The following is a 26949-nucleotide window of genomic DNA, read 5'->3' as shown; positions in this document are numbered from 1 at the left end:
GGCAAAGCCACGCCGGCCCAGAGGTGCTGCAACCGTGGTGGCCCCATATCCCCGTCACCGGATTTCGGGGCCTCTGCTTTTCCTTTAGCTGGTCCCATTATTTCACGTAAGTCCATGTATCTGAAAGGGAACTTTATATCACGACCCTAGCTTTGTGCTTATAAAAAACACAGTAAAGGCTAAATAATGCCGTTAAACCCTTGCTTTCTAGTTGGGGCCTGCCTTCCACGTGAAGGAGGAAGATTCATGAGAATACGGACACCGGGCCCCATTGCAGCGTTGGAAGAGAGCTTGCCAGGGCACCATCTTCCACTGCAGGCCTGTGTGTGTCCACACCTGGCGCCCTCACACGTGTCACACGCCCTGCCTGGAGAGGCGCCGTCAGGGAGCCGGTGGCTTGGGTGGCTTCGGGCACTAACTGTGCATGTTTGAACAAAAGGCAGTTCACATCCATTCATTCTAGCCTCCTGGGCAACTCAGGTGAAAATCCACCATGACTCCCATGCAGTTCCCTGCACCATCGCCCTGTGTGCACCCAGCCCTGAATTCTCACCCTCCTGTCCTGCTCAGACAGCCCATCCTGCGCACAGCCCAGGAGGCACCCCACACAGCCTGGCAGACCCAGCCAAGGGCGGCGGACACAGACTCCCAGGCCGGGGTGTGAGTGCTCCCAGTCCCGCCTGGAGGCCCCTCGATTCCCAGCCTTCCCCGCCCAGCCGCCCGCACTGCTGCAGACAGCCCCGTGGGTGGGGTCTCCCTGCAGCCAACCGGCCCGGGTGAAGACGTCCCCTTTCCCTCCGGGCAGCCGTATCTTCCAGCGGGCCAGGCTCACGGGAATGCTGGCGTCCGCACAACACCCTGTTACTCTGCACAGCCCCAGCCGGCACGCAGCACCTGGCCGCCTGCGGCTCAGCCTGCAGATGTCCTGTGCTTGGCGCACAGAACGTCACAAAATGAGGAACTTGCACGTCGACGTCCAGGCTGCCCGTGTTTCTGGGAAATTGGAAGCACAGCCCGTGTCTACATTCCCAGGAAACGATGGCCCCATGCTGCAGTGGAGACCCCCCGTCTTGGCTTCACTACTCTCTACTGTCCCGTAGGCACTGAGGGTGACCTGATCCGGACAGAGGATGCAGGAGCCTTTTCCCACTCAGGACGCTGGCATCTGTGGGTGACTGCGGGAGACGGGAGGCCCCACCCCCACCTGTAGGAGCTGAGTCACATGCTGGAGAAAGAGGGTGACACGAACCCCCGATGGTTCCCCAGCAGAGCCGCGGAGATGCAGAGGCTGCCAGGGCCCTCTGGGAAAAGGTTGAGGGTTTCCTTGCGGCCTGAGAGGCTCAGTAGGTGCTAAGCAAGGAAAGGGAAGGAGGGCCAAGAAGTTCCAGCCAAGTGGGTGGGAGGGAGCCCAGGAAGCCTCACGGGGGCAGGGTCACGGCCCCCACCGCCTCCCTCTGCAGCCTGGCCCTGCCCACCACGTGGAACGTTCCCAGGTGCTCATTTAATAACATGCTTAATCAAAGGCTGTGGCAGAGGCTTCAAAGTGGGCAGCTCTCAAGAACATCACTCACGCCCACTTGGCTTCTCCTCCCTCAAAAGAGAGGCCTGTGGGGAGGCTCTTAGAATAAGAGGGGAGGGAGCCAGGGGGCCCCCCGACTCTCAGCAGGCTGGCCCCAGCTCCCGCAGCAGACACATCCACCTTCAGCGTCTCCTAATGAACCTTGCTACCATAAAGCCTCCAAAAGCCAATCATGAATCTCCCCGGTGAGAGTCCCTGCCATTGCAACCCAAAGTCAGCCCCTCCCAGGTAAGTGGCGCAGCCAGCCCAGCAGGCCTGACTGCTGGGGGACTGCTCTCCCTCCATTCCCACAGACTGCGAACGGGGACCCAGCAAAGTCTCAGCTCCTTGCTCTCGAGAGGAGAAAACATTCTGTGTGGACCACTCCCCTCCTCTCCCGAAGTCCCTTCCCAATGGCCTCTATTTCCTTTGCATTTTGAACATTCTCAGAACAATGGCTGTAAACACTTCAGGGAGGCACTGAAGGGAAGCTGCGCCACCTCCCAAGGGCTGAGCACTGGGCACGGAAGACCTCTGCCTCTCAGAGCAGGAGGGGCAACCACAACACCCAGCCAGATGGACCACAGCCTGAGGTCACCGCGCACGTGATAAAGGTCCATGTCCTCAGCTTACAAACGTATCATATCAGTATCCAGAATGAGAACTTCCGTGCCTGGCCACAACACCAGCACATCCCTGGCTCATGTGAGGCGGCCTCGGGCTCAGCGAAGCAGTGAAAGGAGAGGAATCAATAAAAGACCATCAGCCAAGCAGTTTGATTCCTGCACATTGAAGCACACAGGCGCTTGTATGTCTCAGTTCCTGCAGGTCAATATAATTTTTACAGAGGTACCCAATTCTCAGCAGTGAAATGTTACAGGCAATGGAGTTACTAGGGGAAGGATGGCTGGCGGGAGGGGCAGTAAGTCCACACGTTAAAAAAACAAGCAGAAGTCACAGGCAGGTCTCCTTGACCCCTGACCCCAAGACAGGCCACGGCCCAGCTGACAGAGGCCTGGAGCAGGCAGACTGCCACCACGTGAAAGTTCACCAAACGGCCACAGACGAGCTTTTCCCCTGGGTTATAACGCAGGGCCTGAACCTGAGACCAGCGCCAGGGGCTGAGACGTGAGGGCGTTAGGCCCAACGGCACCCACCCTGCAGTCCCAAGTCGGAACTGGGGCTGGAACAGGCTGCTTCCTCGGAACACGCCTGGGCTGCCCCGCGCGGGAAGTGCGGGAAAGGGGAGGCCAACCAGTGCTGAAACTCCCGACACGGTAAGTGCCACTGTTATCCAATTATCCTCTGGGTACCTGATGCCAACGCGGCACACAGAGGGGCAATTTCATTAGACGAAGACGCGCTTGTCTTACTTTCCTTTGATAACGGCTTAATAAATAAAATGAGCAAGCCCTAATACACAGGTGCAACATAAAAAATACTGTGGCTTTTTCATTTTATGCCCATCCATTTCCAATTATAATGCTTTCGTATTTCCTTGCTTGTCAGTTCCAGCTTCCCACCGCCACCGCCACCCCCTCCATGAGGGGGGAGAAGGCTCCGCTCCTTTTCCTTATGAAGATTCTGTCCTGGGAAGGAGGCTTCACATGAGTGCCCTGGGGCACCTGTCTCTCTCCCCAGCTCCACCGTACACACCCTCACACTTCTCTAGCTGCTCTCCAGCACGTGCACACACACACATACACACACACAAAGTCACACCAATGCCACAATTTAGGAAGACACAGAAGGAGAGGATAAAAGCATTCTATCGTCACACACTGTAATAAAACTTTGGGACAAAAGAGGTGGGAATCATTCATCTTACTTAGCCCAGGTAGAGGGGAAGGAAGAGGACAGTAGGAGAGGACTCAGTTGAGAAGTGACACTTGAATTAGGAAGCCCTGGAAGATTCCCACAGGGGAGATGGCAAGCCAGTCAGAGCGGGGCAGCCGAGGCAACGGGGCACATCAGGGCAGGGCCAGCAAGTTCCAGCAGCCTCAGCAGGCAGACCAGTGCTGGTGCCCAGAGGTGTGGGCGTGGCATAGGGAAAAAGGGGAAGGGTTCTGGGGGCCACTGCATGGGGGGCCTGGAATGGTGCATGTGGACTTTAATCTGTCGACAGCAGAAGGCTTCAAAGGTTTTGGAGAGCCTGAGTCGCCTGGATCCCCTGCTGAATGGGGCAAAGATGACTGCAACTACTTTGATATCCAGGAACCCACAGGTGTCTATGAAGTAGAACCCGAATAACAACAGCAAAATGAACAATTTGATCCACTCATGGGAAGTGCAGCGTTTTGCTGGCCCCCATGCCTCCCTCTGCCCAACTGCCCCGACCCTGTGGACCTCTCAGAGCTGGGGTCCATCCCATTGAAACAGCTGACTTGGCCACAAGAGGAGCAGCAAAGCCAGTGAGAATCACAGGACTTCATCCCAAGAAGGACACAGGGGTGCCAGGCACAGTCCTGCCAATTTTCCTGGTGGGGACAGAAAGACAGCAGGGACGTAGCAGGGTGTTTATCCACTGCTCAGGTGTGGCCTCCTAATCCTCTCTTCTCGCAACCCCAGGTAAACACCAAGATTAGCACCTTGATCGAAAACACGCACCACAGAGCAAGCTGCTTACACTGAGTCTAACCAAGTGCCGCTAATCTCAAAGCCCAAGAGCTCTGGAAAGCAAAGGCAGAAGCACGACACTGGAAACCCCTGGAAGCACGTTTAGTTTGAAAGCACAAATGTGCACTTCTGGTCTTAAGTTCTAGCTTAAGAGTTCAAACAGAAATGAGACTTTAATTTATACTCAGGAAAATAAAAATAGATTAATAAAATCCAAGTCAAGCTGCTAGAGAGGTTTTTCCGTGCCAAAAGACAGGCACTGTGAGTTTTTCTAAACAGGTTATCATTTAAACATTGTAAGGCACTAGACTTATTTTTAAATAGAAAAACTACAATTATCTCTGCACGTCCCGTATCACCGCTCTGCAGCACTCCTGCATAACGACCCCACTGTCAGTGATACCGGCGGGATGAGAGTGTCGCTGACGTGCCAGGCGGCTGGCCTTATCGAAATCCAGCCACGTTCATCCTTTTCCTTACATCAAAAATCAAATAACTTCCTGGAGAGAAGCCACAGTCTCACCAAGCGCAGTTCCACTGGGAGAAGGCAGGTTGAGATGAACAGTGTAATATGTTAGGAGATCAACAGATAAGTGTTTGCCTCACCGCCAGAGAGGCTCAGCATCCAGGAGCCTTCAGGAAAGCAGTCAAGTGTCCTGAACTGCACACAGGACTCCCCCAAAGTGCACATGATACTCCTCCAAAGAGCACACAGTACTCCCCCAAACTACACACAATACTCCCTCAAATTGCACATGATACTCCCCCAAAATGCACATGGTACTCCCCCCAAATGCACATGGTACTCCCCCAAAGTGAACACAGTACTCCCCCAAACTGCACATGGTTCTCCCCCAAAATGCACATGGTAACCCCCAAATTGTGCATGGTACTCCCCTGGGCATTTGCCACCTCTGAGGGTGACCAGGAGCTTCTGTGACAAACAATACACTCATTGATGGTGCCATTTTCGACCCATATGGCATTGAAGTAAGAAGGAAGTAACATTATTTCAAAACTGATACGGGAGAAATGCAGTAGGGCAGCTCCTAGATAACTGCATGGAAGGGAAGTCTTCCTGATAAAACAAGCACCTTTCAAAATGAGGAAATAATGTGATTTTCTGCCTGGCAGAGAGGAGCAGATAGAAGGGGGCGGCTGCAGCCTCCCCATCTCAGGAGCAGCCCCTCTGTTCCACTGGGGCAGGAGGAAGTCATTAATTAGTGCCTCCTTGAAGCCACAGCCTTAGAAAGCCACTGGGGTCTTTTACGTGCACGTCAGAGTGATATACTTCCAGAATCCTCCTTTTAGAACCCGACAATGGGGCACGTCTCTGTCAATCCTGAGCGCCAGCAGGCTGCAGCTTCAGGGCTGCCAAGAGGAGGAGGCCTGGCACAAAAACCTCTTCTTGGGGCTTCTTTGGTAAAGGGAGGAAAGCCATTAATGACACAATTTTAAGTGAAAGAAGGAAGCCACCAAGTACAAGAGCAGCGCCTTGCTTCCTGGTCCCCTGCTCTCTCTGGCCATCCTCCGTGCACATGGCTCCCTGCCCACCCTACCCCCAATCAGAGAGCTGCTTTGTTTAAACACAGCACGTGCAAACCCACATGGGTCAGCCCCGAGTCCCAGGCTGCCCCCGAAAACAGAATCTTGGCATGTTGAGGGGAGAGCTCAGCGACACTTCGCTTTCATCTTTCCATTGCAAAAAGGCAAAACCAAGACTGTGGCATTGTGACAGAACCATCTCGAGGGGGGCGCCTTTGCTCACTTCCCCAGGGTAAGGTACAACCTCCAGGCTGGTGGGGTGGAAAAATCAAATGCTGACGTTCAGTTCACGTGGCTTCACGCACCACTGCAAAAAGAGTATGGGGGACAGCGTGGGAGATGTTGGGGATGTGAGCACAGACCTGAGAACCCCCAGGCTGGGGCCTCCCATTGCAGGATGCAAAGCCACGACCCATGGCTCTGTGCCAGCCCACAGGGCAATTTAATCCTCTGCTCACAACAAAATCACAAAGGCAGCCCGCTGGACTCCCTGTTGTGCTGACTCAGCAAGCCTGGATGCTGAGGGCCGTCTTCCATCACTCAGGAAGAAGGAGCGCCATTGTCAACGGTCTGGATTTAATACAGTGAAGGATGCCAGCCCCAAAGGGCACTGGGAAATTAACTCACGATGAGCAGTCATGTCTGAAGCCAGGCTCTCCACGTCTGCTGCCATCACAGGGCCTTTGCTCTGTGCCCTCAAACCTGCATCCCAAGTAAAGCAGTTGAGATGAGGCTGCTACGTACGAGGAAGTCCTCATTCTCCCAGCCCCCAGTCCACCCCTTTAAAAACCCCAGAGAGTTCCATAATCTTAGGTGCTGAAATTCCAACCTAAAAAGTGAGGGCAGCCCCGTTCTAATTTCAGGGGCTCTGCCAAAAGTCTGTCACTGCCATCATATTTAGAAATAGGAGATTTTTAGAGAATATGGTGCTTACAGTGTTTAACATTGCCCTGGAGAGTCCAAGTTTGTCAGGGCAGCTAGACCGACTGCAATAAAGATGTGCCTCCAAGTTTCCCGGACTATGAATCTAGAGGATGTGAAACGTTTAAACCAGAAACACCCCAGAGGAAGACACTCTCCCCACTCTGGAGCTGCCTCGATGTCCCTGCAAAGGTGCCATCACTCAGCCACGAAGAAGAGACACCGGCAGCTCATGCTGCCCCCACCTCACCACCATTTCCAAAGGATACAAGACTTCAAACTGGATCTCAAAGGCCCCTGTCATTTTGGCAGCATGACATTTTATGTCTTATAAGCTATTTTTATTGGCCAAGATTGAAGAAAATTGACGTTTACCAGCCATTAACCTTTCAAGCATGTAACTCTATTTTTTTGCTCCACATGGGAGAGTATCTTACACTTCTGCGCGGATCAATCCTGAAGTGTCCAGCACCTTTAAGGAAAAAGTCATTGCGAATCCTCTCTCTTCTCAAGAAAACGTAAGTTCTGTAATTTTACGGACCCTTGATCACAATTTTATAGCTTTCAGCCCGGCACTGGTATTCCATTTTTATCTTAAAATATAAGAACTGGATAAAACAAGTTATATAATCCGTTTTCTGTATCTGAGGGAAGATGGAAAAGAATGAGATACCCTGAGAAGAAGCTGAGGCTGCAGCAGGCCTGTCCTCAGAACAGCCTGCTTCCGACCCCATCAGCTCATCACTGCCCAAGCATTAAATAGGATACGATGTAATCCAATCACACCAATACCCGACTAATAAATAACGAGGGTTGGTAACCTGCGTTCATTACCATTTCTCCCCCTTCAGCCCGTGGAGCTTTAAATAAGCCATTCTCCATAACTCATTTATTTAATTTTTAAAACATGCCTTTTGCCAAAAGATCTTGGGCCACGTGTAAGAAATGGAAAGGCCATAAGGGAGAAAGTCTCTAAACAAAATCATAAACCCTGACGAATCAAGCCACCTTCTAATGGAAAAATGGCTGCCACCACCGTCGGCTGGCTCTCTCCACGTGCAGGGGCCGGGTTCTGGAGGAGGCTGGCCTGGGGAGCTCGAGGTCCTTGTCATCAGCCGAGGGCTGGTGGAAATGAGCAGCACGGGCTCTGGACGTCTGGTCCTGCGCCGGGAACATGTAGTGCTGTCTGAGAGTCCCCACCAGAAGCCCCTGGAGCCTGGGGTTGGGAGAACAACTCCCCTTTCCCAAGTATCAGCGGCCAGGCAGGTCATTCCACAGGGACCAGAGGACAGGAGGAGGGCAGGGGGGCAGCTGTGGCAGGGCTGGGGTCCACCTGGCGGAGTTCACTTGGCCTGATGTGTTTACATGAATAAATAACCATGTTGACTAAGAGCAGGCGGGCAAGCCTTGGTGTTTCCAAAGCCTGGTGCCTCGATACACAGGATACATCCCACCCTGCTGGGACTTCAAGGCCCTCATGAGGTAGACCTGCCATCTCCCTCCAATGGAAGTGGCAAAGGTCACATGGGTCACAAAACGGTCCAGTGTCACAGCGCTGACGGCTGAGGACTAGAAATGTGGACTCTCCAGGCAACTGGGTGTCCCAGGTCTCCATGGGCGGCTGGTTCCAAGGTGATGCACGGGGCAGGGGTGGAGGGTGGGGCTCTGAAGGCTGCCCCCCATCAGTCCTGGCTCCTCCAGGGCCACTAGGGGAGTGGCAGTGCCAGCTGTCCCATGTCAGCAACCCAGCTCTGTGAAACAGGGTCAATAGCATGCCTCCTGCCGAGGGTGGCCATGCAGATAAACCCAGCTGGCATGGTGCCCCGGCACGGGGAGGGCTCCACCAGCGGACTAGAGCAAGAGACAGTACTGCCATTCGCCCCTCCAGTGGGGCCAAGCGCCGAGACCACCACAGGGCTTCCCATGGGATTCTGAAGCTGACCCAAGGGGTCCGCATGACGCAGATCATCACACTTACAGGATTCAGGAGTCAAACGCCAGTGGCTGTCCCACCCCAACAAATCATCCAGAGCTCGGTAATATCCCACTGTCTTAGTCCACTGGTGCTGCTAGAGGCTGAGGAGTGACACAGAAAAGAGGTTTATTGGCTCATGGTTCTGCAGGCTGTACAGGAAGCACGGCACTGCCATCTGCTTCCAGGGGAGCCTCAGGAAGCTTCCACTCATGGCAGAAGGCAAAGGGGAGGCCACATGTTGAGACTGCATGGCGAGAACAGAAGCAAAAGAAACGAGACGGAAGTGCCAGGCTCCTTCTGTAAGGAGCCCTCCCAGGAACCAAGAGAGGGAGGACTCACTCGTGACTGCAAGGACAGCACCAAACCATTCATGAACGCTCCACCAGGGCTCAGCTCCAGCAGCTGGGTTCACATTTCAGCCAGAGACTTGGAAGGGACAAATACCCAAACCAGAGCACCTACTGAAGTTAACAAGAAGACAGGAGAAGAGGTATCTCCCTCCCTCGGGTTCTCACTGCTGCAAGCCAACTTCTAGCATCTGGAAAAAGCAATTCAGCCACTGACCTGCTGGACGGGGCCTCCCCCCGTGCAGGCCCCACTGGCTCCCACTGCCTAGCTTTGCCTCCTGGCTCTGGCTGAGCTGCTCTGAGACATTAGCAGGGCAGGTCAAGTGCATCAGAGGCACCTTTCCTCTCCTTGGCCTACAGCCCCTCCCCAGGATCCACGCTAGAGAGGTGGACAGACTCCAGATGCTCTGGCATCCAGCCACAGGCCACCCCTGGGCTGGCCAGGCCCACTCCCATCCCGGACACTGGCACTCCAGCTGCCCATCTCAACCCAGAGAGATGGGAGGGCAGGCTGTGTGACGTGCAGCCACACGTGTTGGAAGAAGACCCTTGGGGGCACAAAGGGCATCCCCCTGTCGACCGCAGGCCCAGGCCTACTGCCTGCAACAAGCCCGCTGCCACACAGGCTGCAAGTGACGTGGATGCAGCCCCGGAGCCAGGCTCAGCGGCCGCTTCCCGAGCTGTGTGCTAACCCTCAGCCAGGCTGCAAATGCACAGCTGCCGGAAACACAGTACAGGAGGCTCCTGCAGACAGAAATAACGTTTCTGCATTTCCACAGTAAAGCGGCTTTGGGGAGAGAAGAGGTATGCCCATAAACGCCGGAGAGTGCCCAGCTCCACCCCACATCCCTCCACCTCTCATCGGCAGAGGGAGCGTGCCTCCCCTCTCTGTCTCTGCGGAAGGATCCATTCCCAAATGCAGACTTTTAGATTAACAAAATATTTACAATGTATCTATGTGACACTATCTGAGCTATAATCCTTGTTAAGATTCCATTTGACGGAGGAAGATAATGGGCAGAGAACAAATGTTCCAAATACATTTTAATTCCAGTGAAATGGTTCTATGTCACGCTTTACAACGTAAAACACTCCATCACTACACGAAAGTACCTCATTTGCCTTTCTGGTGGGATTGAAACACACAGCATGTTTCAAGTTGCCCACCTGAGCTGCACTTTCAGATGCTGGTTACATTCGCAGACTCCTTCCCAGATAACATGGCTTCTCTCAAGGGATGCCGCCCCTTGGGAATGGGAAGCGAAGCATCCTCTAAGCCTGAAGCTCTGATGCTTCCCAAAGATGGATTTCCTGGGAGATGGATGGAAAAGGCAGAGTCCCGGGTCACATCCCCAGAATTCCCAGTTCCTTGCGGTCCCTGCCTGGCACCCTCCAGCAGGTCTGGAACAGGACCCAGGACGCTGGTAAGTTTCGCAAGCGCCCCCCAGTTCAGCGGGTGGATTCATGCCCTGTGACTGCTGTAATAAGTGATGATAAACTTGGGGGCTTCAGGTAACAGAAATGTATTATTTTGCAGTTCTGGAGGCCAGAAGTTCAGAATCCCAGTGTCACTAGGGCTGCCGGAGTCTAGGGGAGTATCCTTCCTTGACTCCCATACCTCCAGGGGCTCCAGCAATCCCAAGACCTGTGGTCGCGCTGCTCCAGTCTCTGCCTGCAACTTCACAGGGCCCCCCTCCAGGTCTGTCTTCTCTGTCTCTTGTGAAGACAGGTGTCCTTGGATTTAGGGCCCACCCAGGTAGTCCAGGATGACCTCATCTGGAGCTTCTGAAGTTGATTACATCTGCAAGGACCCCTTCTGCAAATAATGTTACATTCAGAGGCTCTGCGTGGATGGATCCATTGAGGGCCAGCGTCCGGCTCCCTCCAGCAGGTCTGGGTCAGGACCAGGAGGCTGCTGAGTTTTGCAAGCGCCCCCAGGGAGGCAGCTCCTGGACCACAGTTGGACATCTTAACCCCCTGCTTTGCATACGGAAACTGAGGCCCAGAGAAGGCAGGGTCCTCACTCAATTCATCCCTCTCAGAACTCCCAGCCAGCAGCTCTCTGCACCCTACTGGGGGCCGCAGCCTGTTTCTCCTTGGATCTTTCCGGAAGTAGAAGCCCAGGACTTCATACCCAGCAAACTTGACACCAAGTTTCCTTCCTACTTTTCCAGGCAGATCGACAGAGACAGCATCTCAACTCACATTTGGGTGCCAGAACAAATGTGGGCAAAAATTCCAACATTTCTCACACAGAAACCCATGGGCACACTCCCGAAAGAGACCTGGAGGGCAAGCCTTTCTCCGCTGCCTTCTCCAGAGACAAAGGGAGCAAGGTCCTCCTTCGGGGAGAGACCCAGTGTCCGATATCCACACCCCGGGGCTGGAAATTCATTAAATCCTATTCCAAATGGAAAGTGCACCCATTCCTGGAGCAAGCGCACCTCTCAACACCTGCGGCCACACCGGGGATGTTTCCTGGACCAGGAAGCACCCAAACCCTCAAAGATCACCTTCCTATTAGCAGGGCACAGGCGGCACTCTGGGGCCCTGAGGGTATTTGTCTGCCGTGGAAGGCTTACCTTAATCCTCCCTAAATCCCTGCATACTGTCAGCAAGAAAGCACAGTGAATCCAAACGAGGAAGAGTTGGAAGGGCCCAGATCGGACGCTGCTGTGGACTTCCCAGGCCGTTCATCCTGCAGAAGCCCAAAGGAGCAAGTCCCCACCCCAGGACCTACAAGCGGCACTGCCCCTCTGAGTCCTAATTACGGCCGCTGGAGAAGGCAGGTGGCGGGAGCTCCTGGAGCCGGGCAGGGCGGGCGGGAAGCTGCGGGCCGGGGTCCTTCAGACAGACCTCAATCACTCCATGGCCGGGTTTCCTCAATGGTGAAGTGGAGGTCCCAGCAGGAACCACTGAGGTCTGTGCGGGACTGAATGAAGGTCACTGCACAGTGAGGACCCATGGCCAGTCCTTGGTGTGTGGAAGCCAAAGGGAAACGACCACACACACCTCCGCTAGGCTTTGTTGTCGGACATGCACACGGTCAGCAGAATCACAGCTCCCCAGAGAGGTCCCCATTTTAATTCCGGAGCCTGTGAGCCTGGGATCTTATGTGGCAGTGGGGACTTGGCAGAGGGGACTGAATTGAGAATCTTGCGATGGGAGAGCATCCTGGGTTACTCAGGTAGGCCCAGGGCAATGGCAAGGGTTCTTACAGGAGGAAGCGAAGGAAGTAGGGAGAGGTAGAGGAAGATGGGGCCAGGGCTCTGAAGATGGAGGAAGCGGCCAGGAGCCAAGGAGTGCAGGCGCCCCGAGGAGCTGGGAAGCACAAGGAGGCGGATTCTCCCCTGGAACCTCAGAAGGAACCCGCCCTGCAGACACCTTGGTCCCGGCACAGGGGCTGGAGCTGTGCTTCCGATCTCCAGAACCACAAGATTGTAACTTTGTGTGGTTTAAGCTGCTATATTTGGGGGATTTGTACTGCAATAAGGAAATAGCACAATCTGTGATCTAAGTAAATTCCTCCTGGAAAAGGCAGTGTGGGAGCTGAAAACATACAAAGTCCCCTGCACATACCGCGGGACCTGGGGCGTGCTTTCTAACTACCTTAAGCCACAGATCCCAGAAAGCGTTAAATGAGAAGGCACGTTAGTATATGGTAAGTCCTCCCCCAGACACCAGCTCCTCCCCTCCTTCCTGGCCCCTGCTGTGGAGGTTACAAGGAAAATGGCCTCGAGGAGCACACACTGGGTCAAAGATAATTAAGTTTGTTTTGTTCTCTTTTGTTTAAAAACCAAAAGCAGACGCCAGCCAGAGACAATACCGGGGGCCACCAGGAGAGGGCAGCCCAGAGCCCGGGCAAAAAGGCACCAAAATTCTAAGCCTTTTGACAAAAAAAAAAAAAAAAAAGGATTTTACCTGCCCAGCCTGCAAGGCACCACAGTCCCACTCTGGGGATTGAAGGAGCAGCAAATGCCATGAGGTCTTATGAGAACACACTCTGGAGAACTTTATCGCCCTTGACGGAAAGAAGCTTCATTCAGCTTATGGTATTTTTTATAGTGGAATTCACTTGGAGGAAAAATTGCTTCTTCAAAAAGTCAGAATAATAGGCTCCCTTTTTGAAAAGATGAATGCTTGTGTGCTCTCACTTCTCTCTCTCAGTTCATGATTAGTCCTAGCATCTACTTAACCCAGCTTTCAAAGAAAAAGAAAGAAGGATGAGAGGGAGGGAGGAAGGGAGGGAGGGAGAGCAAGGGAGAGAGGGTGAAAGAAGGAAAGAAGGGAAGAAGGAATGAAAGAAGGAGGGAGGGAGGGAGGGAAAAGCCCTTTCCTAATTTTAATCCACCTCTACTTGCAACATAAGAGGAGTCACAGAATTTCCACATTTTGACATTACTACCATGCAGCAAACAATACAGATATGTATACACCAAACACACTTCCTTTGAACTTGATTATGAATTTGATTTTGATTTGTTTTAACTCCGCAGGGTAGAATTAGAGAAATCACTATTTCCGAAACAAAGAAGCCAAAGGTCTCGGCAGCTTAAACCAACCCAGCTGCCACGCAGTCCCAAAGTGGAAGTGATCCTGTGCCCGGGAAGGTCACCGCTGGAGGCGCAGGTGCGAAAAGGCTTCACCACAAGGGGGTCTGGCAGAACAGGGAAACCCACGGGAACCTCGGAAAGCACCACATCTTCAGGCTGTTTCCAGTTATCCCAAGCACCTTGCTCTCTCTAAGCTTAGGATACAATCTCTGCAGACCCAGGACCCCAGCATGGGCAGAAAGGCCCCAGCAGCCTCAGCACCAGCTCACATCAGCTCAGGAAATGGTGCCAGGGAGCCCAGCCCCGGCTGGCTGGCTCACAGTCAAGGCACTTTCTCTTAATCTGTAATCAGCCTCACGAAGGCTCCCGGTGCCCCGTGTCACAACGTGAGTGCTGACAGTGATGGATCCATGCATAAACCAGCTCGTGTGGAATGTGCTCGAGGCTTCCAGGCCCAGCCAGAACCTTCTCTCAGCCCCCTCTCTGCATGGCTCCCCAGCGCTGGCAGAGTCCGAAATCGGAGTGAGAGCATTGCTCTGGGACTGCTTGCTGCATGCTCAGAATTAGAAAACTCTCGCTGGCATGGCAGAAGCAAGGCTCCTCTAATCCCAGGGCTGGGTTTGGAAACCCCTGGTGTCCACAGAGTTTGGGCCCTTTTCAGTTGAGTCTTGTACACGAGCAACTGCAACCAGGCACTTCCCGACACACTGGGGGCCTCTGTTTACAGCACGCATCTGTGTGCCTGGTCACTGCTGGTTTTATGGATGTGGCCCTGAACATCTGGGTCCGATCCTGTCTGTGCGTGACAGTGGTGCTCTAAAACCATCTCCCTTGACATTAATCTGGAGATAGGAATGAGACAAATGCCTCAGACTGAACAAAGAGGGAAAACAGAGCAAATCTCCTACCCTTAGGCTGATCGCCAGAACTCACCTGTCATCAGATACTGATCCATAAAATGGGAACAATGTTACCTCCCAGGAAGAGCTTTTGTGAAGGTGAAATGAGATACCATATGCCAAGGACCGGACAGAACGCAATGTTATTGTGACATTATAATTCTGCAAAGCCTCATGCTCCCTCATCTTAAGGCTCAATTAAAACATATATTTCTCAAATGCAGAGCCTTAATCTTTAAGCCACAGCGTCAGTGAGTTCACACATCCTCATTTCTGTAGCTGGTACGTGCACTGCCTTCTACAACGAAGTGGGTTTTGATTAGCGGCAGCGAGCACAGAGAAGCAGCAGTTAGGAAGCTTCCAGGGTGGGAATCCTGATCCGCTGACTTAGGAATCAAGTGATCTGGGGCAGGTGTGGCCACCTCCTTGCACCTGGATTCCTCCTGGGTAACGGCAGGGCCACTGACCACAGCTACCCCTTGAGATGAAAGGCAGAGCCGGGGAAGCAGCTGCACACAGGTGCACGCAGCTGCGCAGTCCCCAGGGCGGCAGCGTTCTGCCTCGCTCCGTTTCTAACCATGGCTCCCAGAACCTCTCTCAGCGTGAGCTCTGCCCTGCAGACGATGCTCCATGCAACACTTTCTGGGCTTTATTTCGGGCTGGTCCTGCCTTTTATCTGCTGGCAACCACTTTCCAAGGACAGGATATATACTTCCCTTTCTGAACCTCTTAACCCTGCGACCAGGCAAAACTGGGACAGGGAATTGCTGCTGGAAACCTCAAACAATAACAGCCTCTGAAAAGGCAAGGGACACCCCCAGAGGTGGCCAAAGAGGCTCCCACAGTCTCCATCAAGGGCTCCGTGTGCCCATTTTTGGGGGATCCCTGAAGTGACCACCCACAGAAGCAGAAGAGGTTTGGGTGCTCAGAAAGAAACAGTCCTCTGACTTCAAAAGCAAGAAGGTCCCGGCTTCCAGCTCACCCAAGCCACCAGCGAGGTCTGAGTCCCACTCAGCCTTCACACAGCTCTGCTTCTCCAGAGACCAAGGTTTCCTAGAGCCACTCAATATTGTGACCAGAGTCAGAACCCCAACACATAACCCCTGGCTTCCTGGAAGAGGATCACTACAAGATCCGGCAAAGAGTCCAGATTCTCTGGTGGGGGTTCAGGTAGATAGTCCTGGCTTAATATGTCTAAGGGCTCTTTCATCTCCTGGCCATAAGGCAACCCGGAGTAGTGACTGTTCATTTATTTAACGAACAGTCCCTGAGTCTTCATGACGTGCTCTTTGCAATCCAGTGTGTGAGATGCAGACACCAATTCACAGAGGAGCAGAGGAGGGGCCTTTAAAGCAAGAGCAAGTGGCCGAGGTCCAAGGAACACTGCAGGGTGGAGGGAGCCTGAAAACCCAGGCTCGGGACAGAGGTTGACTTTGCCACTGTGCATGGCTTTCCCTAAGTCAGGGGATGCACTTGGCTGCACGTGACAACAAAACCAAGTGTGGTGTTTTGATCTTATTTTTCTCACCACTCAGGAGACAAGGAGTCCAGGTTCTGCCATTGTTCAAGGATGCCTTCTGGGAGCCAATTTGTGTTCCACCATCCTCACAGTCACAAAGTGGCTGCTTTACCTCAGCCATCACATCTGAGTTCCATGTATGAGGAAGAAGTAAGAGCAAAGGGCAGAAGGCATGGCCAGCTCAGTTTGTTCCTTGTTACCAAGAACAAAACCAGCTTTCCCTGAAGCCTAACCTAATAGACTAACCTAATTAGATACCAGTGACCAGAAAGAAGCCACATTGCCACTTTGGTGTCAATGAGTCTAGAGGTGTATTAAACAGGGCACATCGTCAGCCAGTGGATGGGCATAGACGAGGTTTGTTGGTGAGGAAGAGGGTGAGTGAATGAATACTGGACAGGCAACTTGCAGTGCCCAATAGTTCTAGGCACACGTGGTGACTTATCGTTAGTGTCACTTATGCGAACATTCATACCAGCTTCCTGTCTGCTGTGAGTTAACCAAAGCAACTCGGAAACAAAAACAGCGTCAGTGTTTTCTGGCTCATTCATTACTTCATTTGACTAACACTGACCGCACAGCCCCAGGCGTCAGGCCAGCGCTGGATGTCGGGTGTGCAGGGAGACGGGCGTACTTTCTCGCCTGTGTATCCAGCATGCCTCCGCCCTGGAAGAATTACCCGTCTGTGCAGAGGTGGTTCAAGCCAAACTGCACGGGCAAACAGCCCGTCTTCAACCTACCTGTAAAGACGAGATGACAGTACTCGTGGCCATGCCGTGTGGCACAGTGGCAGGTTCTTAGATACGGATTCCAGACACCTGCGCTGGTGCTCTTGTCAACCATGCCTCCGTCTGCATGCCTCTGCAGGCCAATGAGGCAGCCACTCATTCAGCAATTCATTGCCTGCTACTCTGCTTCAGGTACAGTGCTGGGCGCTGGGGAAGGTCTACTCGGCATCTGTCCCTCCTCCTTCCTTCCCAAAACAAAGCCCCAGTTCTGTTCTGAGATGAGCAATTTGGACACCTACCACATGATGGATTATAATGGACCTAAGACAGACATGACAATGCAATTCGCTGCATTTCCAGTTGCCCCACCACCACCCAGTTCAGCTAGGAGTTGCCTGTGACCTACTCAATGAGAACTTCTACAGCGATTCTGAGGAAGTGTTTGTCTTCCTGGTACGAGGAAGAAATGCAGATGGTGCTACTATCTGCACCTTCTCCTGCTCTGAACCCAGAAGCAATGACGGGACCCACAGCAGCCAGTTTGCAGTGATGAAGCACTCAATGACACATACGGATGGCAGAGAGGAAGACGAGGATTAGGCAGGCACGTGACCACGTCCCTTGTCTGCGGCTCTGGCCTGTGACCACCTATGTCTGCACTCACGGTCACTTGAGAAACATTCGCCCCCATTTATTTAAGATTACATGAAATGGGTTTTATTCTGTTGGTGAAAACCATCCTGGAATGACATAAATAGAAAACGAGAATGACGGAGCTCTTGCCCTCAGAAGGCTGAGAGTTTAAGTGACAGAGATGGCTGGCCAGATAATGCAGGTTCTTCAGCAAGGAGGCCCAGCGAGGTCCGCGGGTCCACAGGACGGGCCTAAACTGACGCAGAAATGGGGACAGGAAGGGTTTTGATGAGGACGTCTTGTTACGTTCAGCCATCAGAAACAAGGTCCTGCTTCTATGTGGCCCACAGTGAACCCACGTTAATCTGATGACGCCAGGCCCCGCCCCATCCCCAGGGAGCAGTGTTTGCACTCACCTGTCCCCCCTTCACTCCAGGACAAAGGGGAGGTATGACCCGGGAGTCCTCAGTTCCCACTATGCCACCCAGGACTCTCCCACCTGTACGAGTTTTCTGCTGTGAAACGGGCTTGGGCGTGCCTAGGCTCTGCCCACTTCGAGGGAGAGCAATGCCGGTCACTGTACCAGGCTTCAGCTTCCGGGCGGCCTGGCCATTAATTATTAACAACGCAGAGAAAAAGACACCAGCTTAGCCATCACCCCAGCCTAAACCACAGCTTAGAGAACACTGCATTTTAGCCTAAGGCAAAGGGCTTCGCCTTCCTATTTTAGATATCACCAGGCATCAGTGATCAGGGCCAGAAGCGAATTATCCTAAAAACAAAACTATAGCATAGGAGCATATGCGATTATATTCAAAGGCTCTCCAGAAAAAGCTCAGACAGGGAACATGGGAGCGGTGTCAAGGAAGGCTACGGACGAGCAGCGAACTCCCGCGTTTCCGTGCTTCGCGGCCGCTTCTCAGAAGGTCCGTAATACAGAGTATCTGCTACCCTATTGGGGAAAACTATTTTAAGCCTAATTAGCATGAAATTTTTAGAATGCAAATGCTTTTCATTAGACATAAAACAAAATGCCACGACATTTCTTCCATCCATTTATCATAAACAAGTTAATTACTGTGTAACAAATCGCTCCTGCTGGAATCTGTATGTTTGGGGCTGCTGTGAGCTGACTCAGGCAGACAGAAGGAGCCACGGAGCAGTCACAAACAGCTCATGGCCTGCTCGAAAGAACACGGCCACTCTGAAGCTTCACTCGTCAAATTAAGGTTAAGTTCTCTCTGCTGGAATAACTCAATTATAAGTAATCATTATCTATTTAACTCGATTCCTACCAGAATAACAGAAACGCCACCATGCTTCCTGTCTCCTCTTCACACAGGCCTCCTTGCCGTGTTCCCGTAGTTTCAAAGCACTCTGTGTACAGAGAGCGATGTCACTTGCCCGGCTTCACGCACGTCAGCCTTAGCTCTTGCCTCCATACGTGCAAAGTTATTTGTAAGATACAAAACATCTCTTTCTTCCTGAGACTCTACACCTTCAGAAGAACCCGTGGAAGAAAACAGTAAGAAGGGGACCCACCAGGCACAGGAGAAGCCATGGGACCACAGCCCCCCAGAGGAGGGGCGGAGAGGACCCCGCATGGCCAGGTGCTCGGGAGATTCTCCACAATTCTTCCCCGAACCGCCCTGGCCTGGGCTGCACACATAAGTCAGTGGCTGCTTGGAAAATGAGTCCACAAAGTATCTGAGCTGGTCCAGGTTCACCCAGGGTCATGTGACTTCTGGTCCCCCAGGAGGCAAACACCACATGGGCACAGGAGCCACGCTGATATCTGGCCAGTGATCTCGGCTTCCCCACCACACTGGCCAAGAGCAGAGCACCGTCTGGCCTGGACCCCCGAGAGTGGAGGTACCCGTGCAGTCCTCCGTGAAAGGGAAGAGGTGTTGGTTTGAAATCTCACGTTGTGTTGTAGAACGTATGAGCATTGGCCACTCTCTTCTGTGGTAAGCAGTAGTTATTTATAAAAAGAGAGGCATGTTTCTTAAGTGCCTGAGGAAAATGGATACTCCAAGGTCTTATCACATTGGCCACATAATCAGAGAGCTTAAGGATGCCGGTTTCAGCATGGCAGCACGTGGGCACAGCAGGCTGCAGTCAGCGCTCCATGAGTTCTAAGGGACCGTACAATGGACTGAGAGTGAGGGATCCCCAGTACTTCTCTGGGGGTCCACTGGATTCTCAGTAAACCAAACAATCCTGAAAATGACCTCTCCGTTCTAACTTCTAACTCCTGCCCATTCTAACCCATTTAAAGTGGCACACACAACGCAATTAGCAGACTGGCTCTCGAAAGGTCTTTCCCACGTATGCCCTCTTAGCACATCCATTCTGCTCCCAGGCCAACTGCCTAGAGATTTTTAAATGTTTTGCTCATTAATGAGTCAATAATATCACAGTTTAGATAGCAAAAATAAGTCAGAAAACTTGGACTCAGTGCAAAATAAAAATCCTAATCCACATAAGCAGGAATCAACAAGGCACGTCAACAAGCTCTGTCTCGAAGGGCAAGAATCTGAAAAATCACTTTGCTATAAGCCTGAGTTCATGCACACGCGAGTACACACACACAGTAACTGCTGTCAGTTCCGGAGGGAAAAGTCAACATTCCCTGGGACACAAAACAAGTAGGGCGGTCAACAACCCTGAATCCTAAAATTTAGCTTCCATGCTTTATCCAAAGTTCTCTTCCTCTATGGATTTGAAATCAAAGGCTGCCACTTCTGGGGAACTGAGGCAGAGAGGAAAGGCTCATAGCCAAGGTGCTCATGGCACAGCTCTGCAACCTCCGCGAAGGAAGAACTGATTTATGTCCCCTTCTATGCAAATATAAAGTTTAATTAGTTTGTCTTGAAAGGGAAACAGATCAATCAGCAGGGTGATCGACTGTCATCTGAGTTTTGAAGCTGTCTCTGACTTTCCTGTCACAAATGTGGATATAATCCTGCAATTACGATAAAGCTAATTGGTAGTTCCCTCCTGCATGTGTGTTTTCCTGTTGTCAGTGGGGCAGTAATGAAAATGAATGCCACATTTGCGAGCAGACCGTCTGTGGGCTTATTTACCGCATTTCCAGCAACACCGTCTGCTTTCTCACGCATTTCAAAGCAGGGATAATTTCAGTACCCAGAACTTCATACATAAATACACTTGGTAAGAAAGTCTCTCTCTGAACATTATTTGGGTGATGTTACATCCGAATTGCAATTTGTTGCCCAGGAAATGATTCATTTCACTCAAAAATGACAGGGATTCTGAATCATTCACCTGTTATGCAAAACGCCTTTCAGGTAGACCTTTGCACCTCGTTGACTTCACAACCACCATTTCGCAGAGAGCACAAAGACCAGGCAAGCCTGGCCTCTCCACCCCAAAGAAAAGCAGGACAGCGGTCCACTCCCACCCTCCACACCCCGCCCTACCTTGAAGTAGCTTCTCCCCTTCTACGATATTTTGGGAGATTAATGCCGTGTAATCATCTTCGGAGAACCCAGCCTTGCAGGTCTCTCTGGTTGTAAGATCCTCATTCTGGGCCTGAGAACAGAAAGAAGAGAGGGTAAAACAAAAATCAGTTCACAGACATTTAGTGCAACCAACATGTACCCGGGGCCTGCTGTGAGAAGAGTCTCTGGCTAAGAGAGAACGGCTGGCAGGCCGAGGTCCACCCAGACGCGAAATCCCGACCGCTCCTCCGCTCTCTGGGGACTTCAGGGCGCATTCTGGAGGCTGTAGACCCGGAGCATCCTTCCCCAGCCCCACACACAGCAGGATGCGCTGTAGGCAATGAAGGACTGACTGATGGCGAAGCCTGGCCGGTCAGCGCCGTATGGGCAGAGAAGATGCCTGAAGAATGTCCAAAAGACCGAGGCAGAGGACTCCTGCCGCTGCTCCCGAAGCCACTAAGGGCAGCGAGGCGAAAGCGTGGGCGGCTCTGCTCAGACCATTAGCTCTTGGGGCCCACCGCTTCGTGCGCTTGGTAAGGCAGAGGCGGCGGCTTCCTGTCTCGTCTCCGGGTCACCGGAGGGAGGAGAAGGAGGACAGCAAGAAAGAAGATTCTCTAGGACCAGGTTCAGCGCAGGGCGAAGACGGCAGCTCTGCAGGAGGCTGCCGGGGCTGGGGTGGAGGAGGCGGTGGGGGCGCGTCAGCCTTCTAGTCTTCAGCTCGCGTTTCCACCCTCAGAGCCACCATCTCCAGCCCAAGCAGGGAGACAGCTCCCCTAACTGACGGCAGAGAGGGTCTCCTCCTGTCCTCCGGAGCTCGCTCGCCACTCACGCTCAGTGGGGAAGTCTAGAGCCAGTGGCACAAGGCCAGGGAAGGATGGGTGGGCGACAGGGCCCTCTCCCAAGCTTCTAGGAGGGGGCGTGACAGGCAGGAGGCGGTGGTGGAGGGAGAGGCAGCGTGCGGTGTGTGTGCCAGCGAGCGGGAAGCCAGCCCCGCTGCAGGAGCAGGAGCGGCAGGAGCAGAAGCACGGCGGTGCTGAGTTCCCCGGTTCCCCGCTGAGCGCAGGGAGCCCCGGGCGCAGCCCGCACCGGGCAGTGGCACCTCCTGCGCGCCGCCTCCTCCAGCCCCGCGCCCCTCTGTCGCCCGCCCGTGCTTCGGCCCCGGAGGCCGCCCCCAGCCCGAGCTCCAGGCTTCCTGACGCCAGCCCCGCGGAGGGCGCCCCTCTGCCCCAGCACCGAGGGAGGAGGGCGCGACACGGGGTCCTTCCTTAGGAAAAGCTCCAGACCGTGGCTTTCCTCCTCGGCCACGAAGCTCCAAATCTCACCCGCAGCCCGGAGGGAGGCTCAACTTGTCCGGGAAAGTTTCAGGCCGCCCGGGGCTAGTGCCCAGCGCACCCCCGGCACCCCCGGCCTCAGAGCGGGCCTCCAGCCTACAGCACTTGTTTATTTCCGAGGTTACAACAGCGCGGCCCGGGAGGAGGCAGCGAGGCCGATCCGCCACGAGAGGGGGTTCCTGCAACTCCCGCGGCCCCTCCGCCTCCGCCTCCGCCCAGGGGCGCCCCGGAGCCTCCGCGCAGTCTGCCCCCGCGGGCCCCGCACCTCGCCAGGCGCAGAGCAAAGCCGCGATCGGGGCAGCGGGGCTCCGCGGAGGAAGCCGGAGACCCGCTCGCCCTCCCATCCCCTCCCCTGCCCTCTCCTCCCGGGGCGCCCTCCCGCGCCGCGCCTGCCTGGCGTCCGGCTTCCCGGCCCAAGCCCGGTCCCGCTCCCAGCCGCCGGGTCCCCGCCGGACACTCGGGCTCCAGCCCTGCCGAGGGCGCTCCGCGGTTCCCACCCGCCGCCCACCCACAGCGCCGGTCCCGCCGGCACCCAAAGCCCTGAGCGGCGCTGCGCGGCGGACCCCAGGCCCCGGGCGGGCAGGAGAGGTCGGGCAGGCGTCTGCACTCCCGCATCCGCACGCCCGCAGCCACGGCCAGGGCTGGGCTCGTCAACTCCCGCGGCGCGCGGCTCCCGGGCGGTGGAGGGCGCGCCGGCTCCGCCAGAAGGAAGCCTGCCCCGCGCGGGCGAGCCGAGCTCCGGGCAGCAGCCGCGGGTTCGGGGCGGCAGAGGGACGCTCGGCGGGTCCAGTGCAGGCGGAGCTCCCTCCCCGGGCCCCCTGCCGAGCCCCGCTCCCGCCCGGCTCCTCCACTCCCCGCTGCCCTCCCGGCTCCCGGCTCCCGCCGACCACAGGCAGCTTCGCGGAGCGCGGGCGCCGGGCTGGATGCAGCGGGGAGCGCGGCGGGAGAGCCCGGGGAGCCCCGCCGGGTGTGTGCGCGCCCCGCCGGCTCTGGGGCGACCTCGCGCTGCCCGGGGCTTCCGCGCGGCCGGGGCAGGAGGCGGCAACTTACCCGGAGCGCGCCGGAGAGCGAGAGCAGCACGAGGAGCACGCCGGCGCCCGCGGTCATCTTCCCCGGCGCCCGCCCGGTGCCCGGCACCGGGAGCCCGCTCCCCGCCGCCGCCGCCGCCGCTCCGATTGCCGCCGCCGCCGCCGCCGCCGCTCCCCCGCGCCCGCCCGGAGCCTCCAGCCCCGCTGCGCCCGCCGCGCTCGCCGCCCCGGCTCCGGGAGCCAGGCCAAGTCCGGCGGGCGGCGCGCTCCCTCGGGCCGGTATCCGCCGGCCTCGCAGCCGCCCGCGCCTCTGTTCCGCGCGCTCGGAGCTGCAGGTGAAGCCGCGGCCGCCCCGCCGAGGCCCCGCCCCGCCGCCCGGCCCCTGCGCTCGTTCGCTGGCTCTGCCGACGCGGGCCTTAAAGGCGCAGCGCCCGCGCCCCCCGCCCGCGCCCCCCGCGCCGCGCCAGCCTGCCCGCCCAGCCCATCCCAGGCCCCCCTGGACGCCGGGAGCCCGGCTGCGGCAGAAGAGGCCAAGGGCGCTCGGTCTCCGGGGAAAAAAAGCAGGGGTGTGGAGACTGAAGACAGCGCTGGGGTTTCCTTTCCAAACCCGGGGCACCCCTTCTGGATGCGGCGCCCCCGCGGGGGTCTTAGTCCAATTTCTCGCCTGGGCCCGCGGTGGGAGTGGGCGCTTCCATCCTGTCCCTTCGTTTTTCAAGCGTCTCCCAACTCCCCTGACCCAGGCCTACCCCATGGCCTTGAACCCAAGTCAGGCAGCTCAGGGGTGAGGGTCGCCACCTGGAGCAGATGAGCAGAGGGACAGGCTGAGGTTCCAGCCTGCGGGGCTTTGCAGACCTTCCCACTCATAGCTCAGGAAAACTCAAGCTAGGGACGTGCCCTTAGGATTACCGACAGTACTAATTCCTGTGTGTGCATCAAAGCACACTGCTGGGCCTCAGAGGCCGAGAAAGAAAGGAGAAGCTCCAAGGAAGGAAGAGATTCGCAGACAGGAGCTGTCCGGAGTGTCTGCGCCCGCAGGCGGCGGCTCCAGGTCCCTTTGCCCTGCGTGGGTGATTGCTGAACACGGGGTCACTTCTTTAAGGGCCGTCAGGTAAAATATATGTACAGCCTTGACAGTGAGTAAATGTTTCGGCTCGTTTCCTTTTGACTTGGAGATTTTTAAAAAATGTGGTTTTGTTTCCTCAGATACATCGAATTTTCTTTGTCTGGGTTTGCAGGGGCTCTATGTCCAGAATACATTCTTTCTGGTTTAAGAAATAGGTTGCAAAGGAGAGGGTGGAAGATTGAGTGGCACTGTTGAGCTCCAAGATCGGAGTCCACTTGGGCGAGTGAGTAGAGAAAGCTACAGACCAGCCGCTCCCCTCTCTCCCTCCCAGAACCCCCACCATTGGGGCAGGGTGGTCTCTTGCTTAGAGCTCCGCCTTACACTTAAGGAAACCAGATTTTAGATGACCTCAGGGGAGCAGGGTGAGCATTACATCCCAGAGCATTACAAGGCCAGACTGGGCTTTGCAACTGTTACTATGGAGCTAGTCAGGAGACCCGAAATCTGCCCCAGCCTGGACTTGCATCAGTTACGCGCTGGTCCCACTCCCCGCCTGGCGGGAGAAGAAGAGGTTACCAGTTCGCATGGCTGGACGTTTTGACTCACTCAGAGGTCACGCATAGCCAGTGAGGTTTCATGAACAGACCCATCCAAGATCCTCATGAACAGAGAATTCCATTCCTCCACCCTGGGCCAGTCCCTTTGGAAGATGCCGCCTCCGCATTCCTCCTTATTCAAGGAGCTTCACCACTGCTCAAGTGACATCAGAAGCTGTCCAAGACTGCTTTAGACACCAAGACAGCTCTCTTGTCTTGTGTCCCTGGTCTATTTTCTTAAAATATCCATCGCTGGGGCTACACCTTTGTCTGCAGGAGGCCTGAGCATTATGCGAGTTCTTTCTCTGGAGAGGCATCACAGATCCTAGCATTTGCTGGAATGTACTCTGTGAAACTTCAAGTGCTGACGAGGTGCCAATTTGAAAAAGAAAAGCGTGGAGGGAAGGGTTGGGGGCCGGGAGCGGGTGGGTTCTGCACGGCAAACACTGGGTTAAGCACGTGTCCCTCTGCTACTGAATGTCTGAGTCTTGAGTCTACTGAAGTGCAGTGTGACTTCCAGAAAGGGCAGAGCCTGACAACAACCAGCCCTTACAAGGTGCTAGCTGCATGCCAGGTACAGGCGTGGGAGCTTTATGTAAAGTCGCTCTTGGAGTCCTCCTGACTCAACTTCACAGTCAGGCAGAGGGAGGTGCAGAGGGCAGGCCTGGGGGACGCTGCAGTGCCAGCGTCCTCACCCAGAGCCGGGACCCTGGCGCACACAGCATGGCCCCAACTTACTTGTTCAAAGAAAGCTTCTTACACAGTCTGCAATGTCTTACGGGAGCTCGTGTTTTCCGAAACACATAGTTTCAGAAACACTGCAGTAACTGATGGGAGTCCAGTAGAGAGCATTGGTTTATCAGACTTACTGTGCATGCAGCAGTGAAGATTGCTGAGAGAGAAAGGAAAAATATGACCTAAAATACAAAGCAGTGGCTCCGAAGAACGGTCTGCAGCCTGTCACTCCGAGTGAGGTCCCCAGACCAGCAGCATCAAGAACCCCCAGGAGCTCGTTTAAAATGCAGAAACTCAGACCCCACTCCAGACCTGCTGCCTTGATTCTGAATGTTGAAGGGATTCCCTGCCACGCCCACCTCTGGTCCACAATCATCTGCATCAAAATCATAGAGAAACTCATGAAAAATGCAGATTCCTGGGCTCCACCTGAAACCCACAGACTTGGAGCTTTTGGGAGTGGGGCTGGAAGCGACCTTGTAACGGTCTTTTCAGTCTGTGCTCTTGCCGCTAGCATTTGGGAATCATGGCCTGTCCCACAGACAGTGCTGGCAGCATCAGGAAAAGGCTCTCTCCTATGCCGCTCCCCCCCTCCGCCTCCCCCACCCCCGGGATTTGCAGAACCTGGACCTCCTGGGGTGGAGCCTGGGACTCTGCCTGGGGAGGCTGGAGAGCCCCTGGCTGGGGGTTTGGGCGTTTGGCACGTTGGCCAGCAGGTCTCTGGCCTGCCATTGCCTCACCCAGGTAGGAGGACCACGGCTGGCCTGGAGGAGGGGCTATTCTCTCTGCACTTTGGATAAAGAACCCTGGAAAAATGTGTGCTTTCGTTTCTAAGAGAGATTAAGAGAATGCATTTGGGAGGGTAGTGTGTAAGTGACTGTTTGCTCTCAACACCTGTAAACTGTTGACTGTAATTGGACTACAGATGTTTGCTAAGCTTGATAGACGTCCCCCCTCTGTCTCCCACTTGCTGAGGCGAGTCTGGGAAGGGGTTTCATCTCTAAACCAAATGCTTGCATCAGGGCCACGTTTCTCTGCTTTGATTGGATGTTAATTTGCTTCCTTCCCTATTTATAGTTATTATTTTAGACACTTCAATGTTAGACAAAATGACTGTTTTGTACAGAAAGCAGTGAGATGTCAGCAAAGGTGTGTTCGTAGAATAAAACAATGTCTTTGTGGGCGATGGAAGATATTCGAGGCACCATAGAAATGAATGAAATCAACCTGCTACCCAGCTCAGGAAAACTCCCTGCATGCCACAGAGAAGAGCGATCTTGAAGCGAAAAGCAACGGAGAGGGATTGAGAGGGGCCAGCAGGCAGGAGAGAGACCAGCACGAGTCACTCCCAGCTTTCGATTCCAATAACACTCACCCGCCGAGCTGCAGGTACATTGGGAATAAAGAAAGGAACAGAGTTATTGCTTTAGGTTTTTCA

General features: G+C 54.6%; 1 protein-coding gene across 1 annotated transcript in view; it reads right to left on the bottom strand.

Moving 5' to 3' along the window:
- CDH4 (cadherin 4) overlaps positions 1–23284 on the bottom strand; it is a 673674-nt gene extending 650390 nt beyond the window's left edge. The window contains exons 1-2 of the mRNA XM_017503455.1: positions 23140–23284; positions 20738–20849 (exon numbers count right to left, since the gene is read on the bottom strand). Of these exons, the coding sequence (XP_017358944.1) occupies positions 20738–20849; positions 23140–23196 (169 nt within the window). The 5' untranslated portion in view covers positions 23197–23284. The remainder of the gene's footprint in view (positions 1–20737; positions 20850–23139) is intronic.
- Between the last annotated feature and the right edge of the window lie 3665 nt (positions 23285–26949).

This window comes from Cebus imitator, unplaced genomic scaffold, assembly GCF_001604975.1.
Source record: "Cebus imitator isolate Cc_AM_T3 unplaced genomic scaffold, Cebus_imitator-1.0 Scaffold311, whole genome shotgun sequence".
NCBI lineage: Eukaryota > Metazoa > Chordata > Mammalia > Primates > Cebidae > Cebus > Cebus imitator.
Note: the sequence above shows the minus strand (reverse complement) of the source record. Positions and strands in the feature narration are given on the sequence as shown.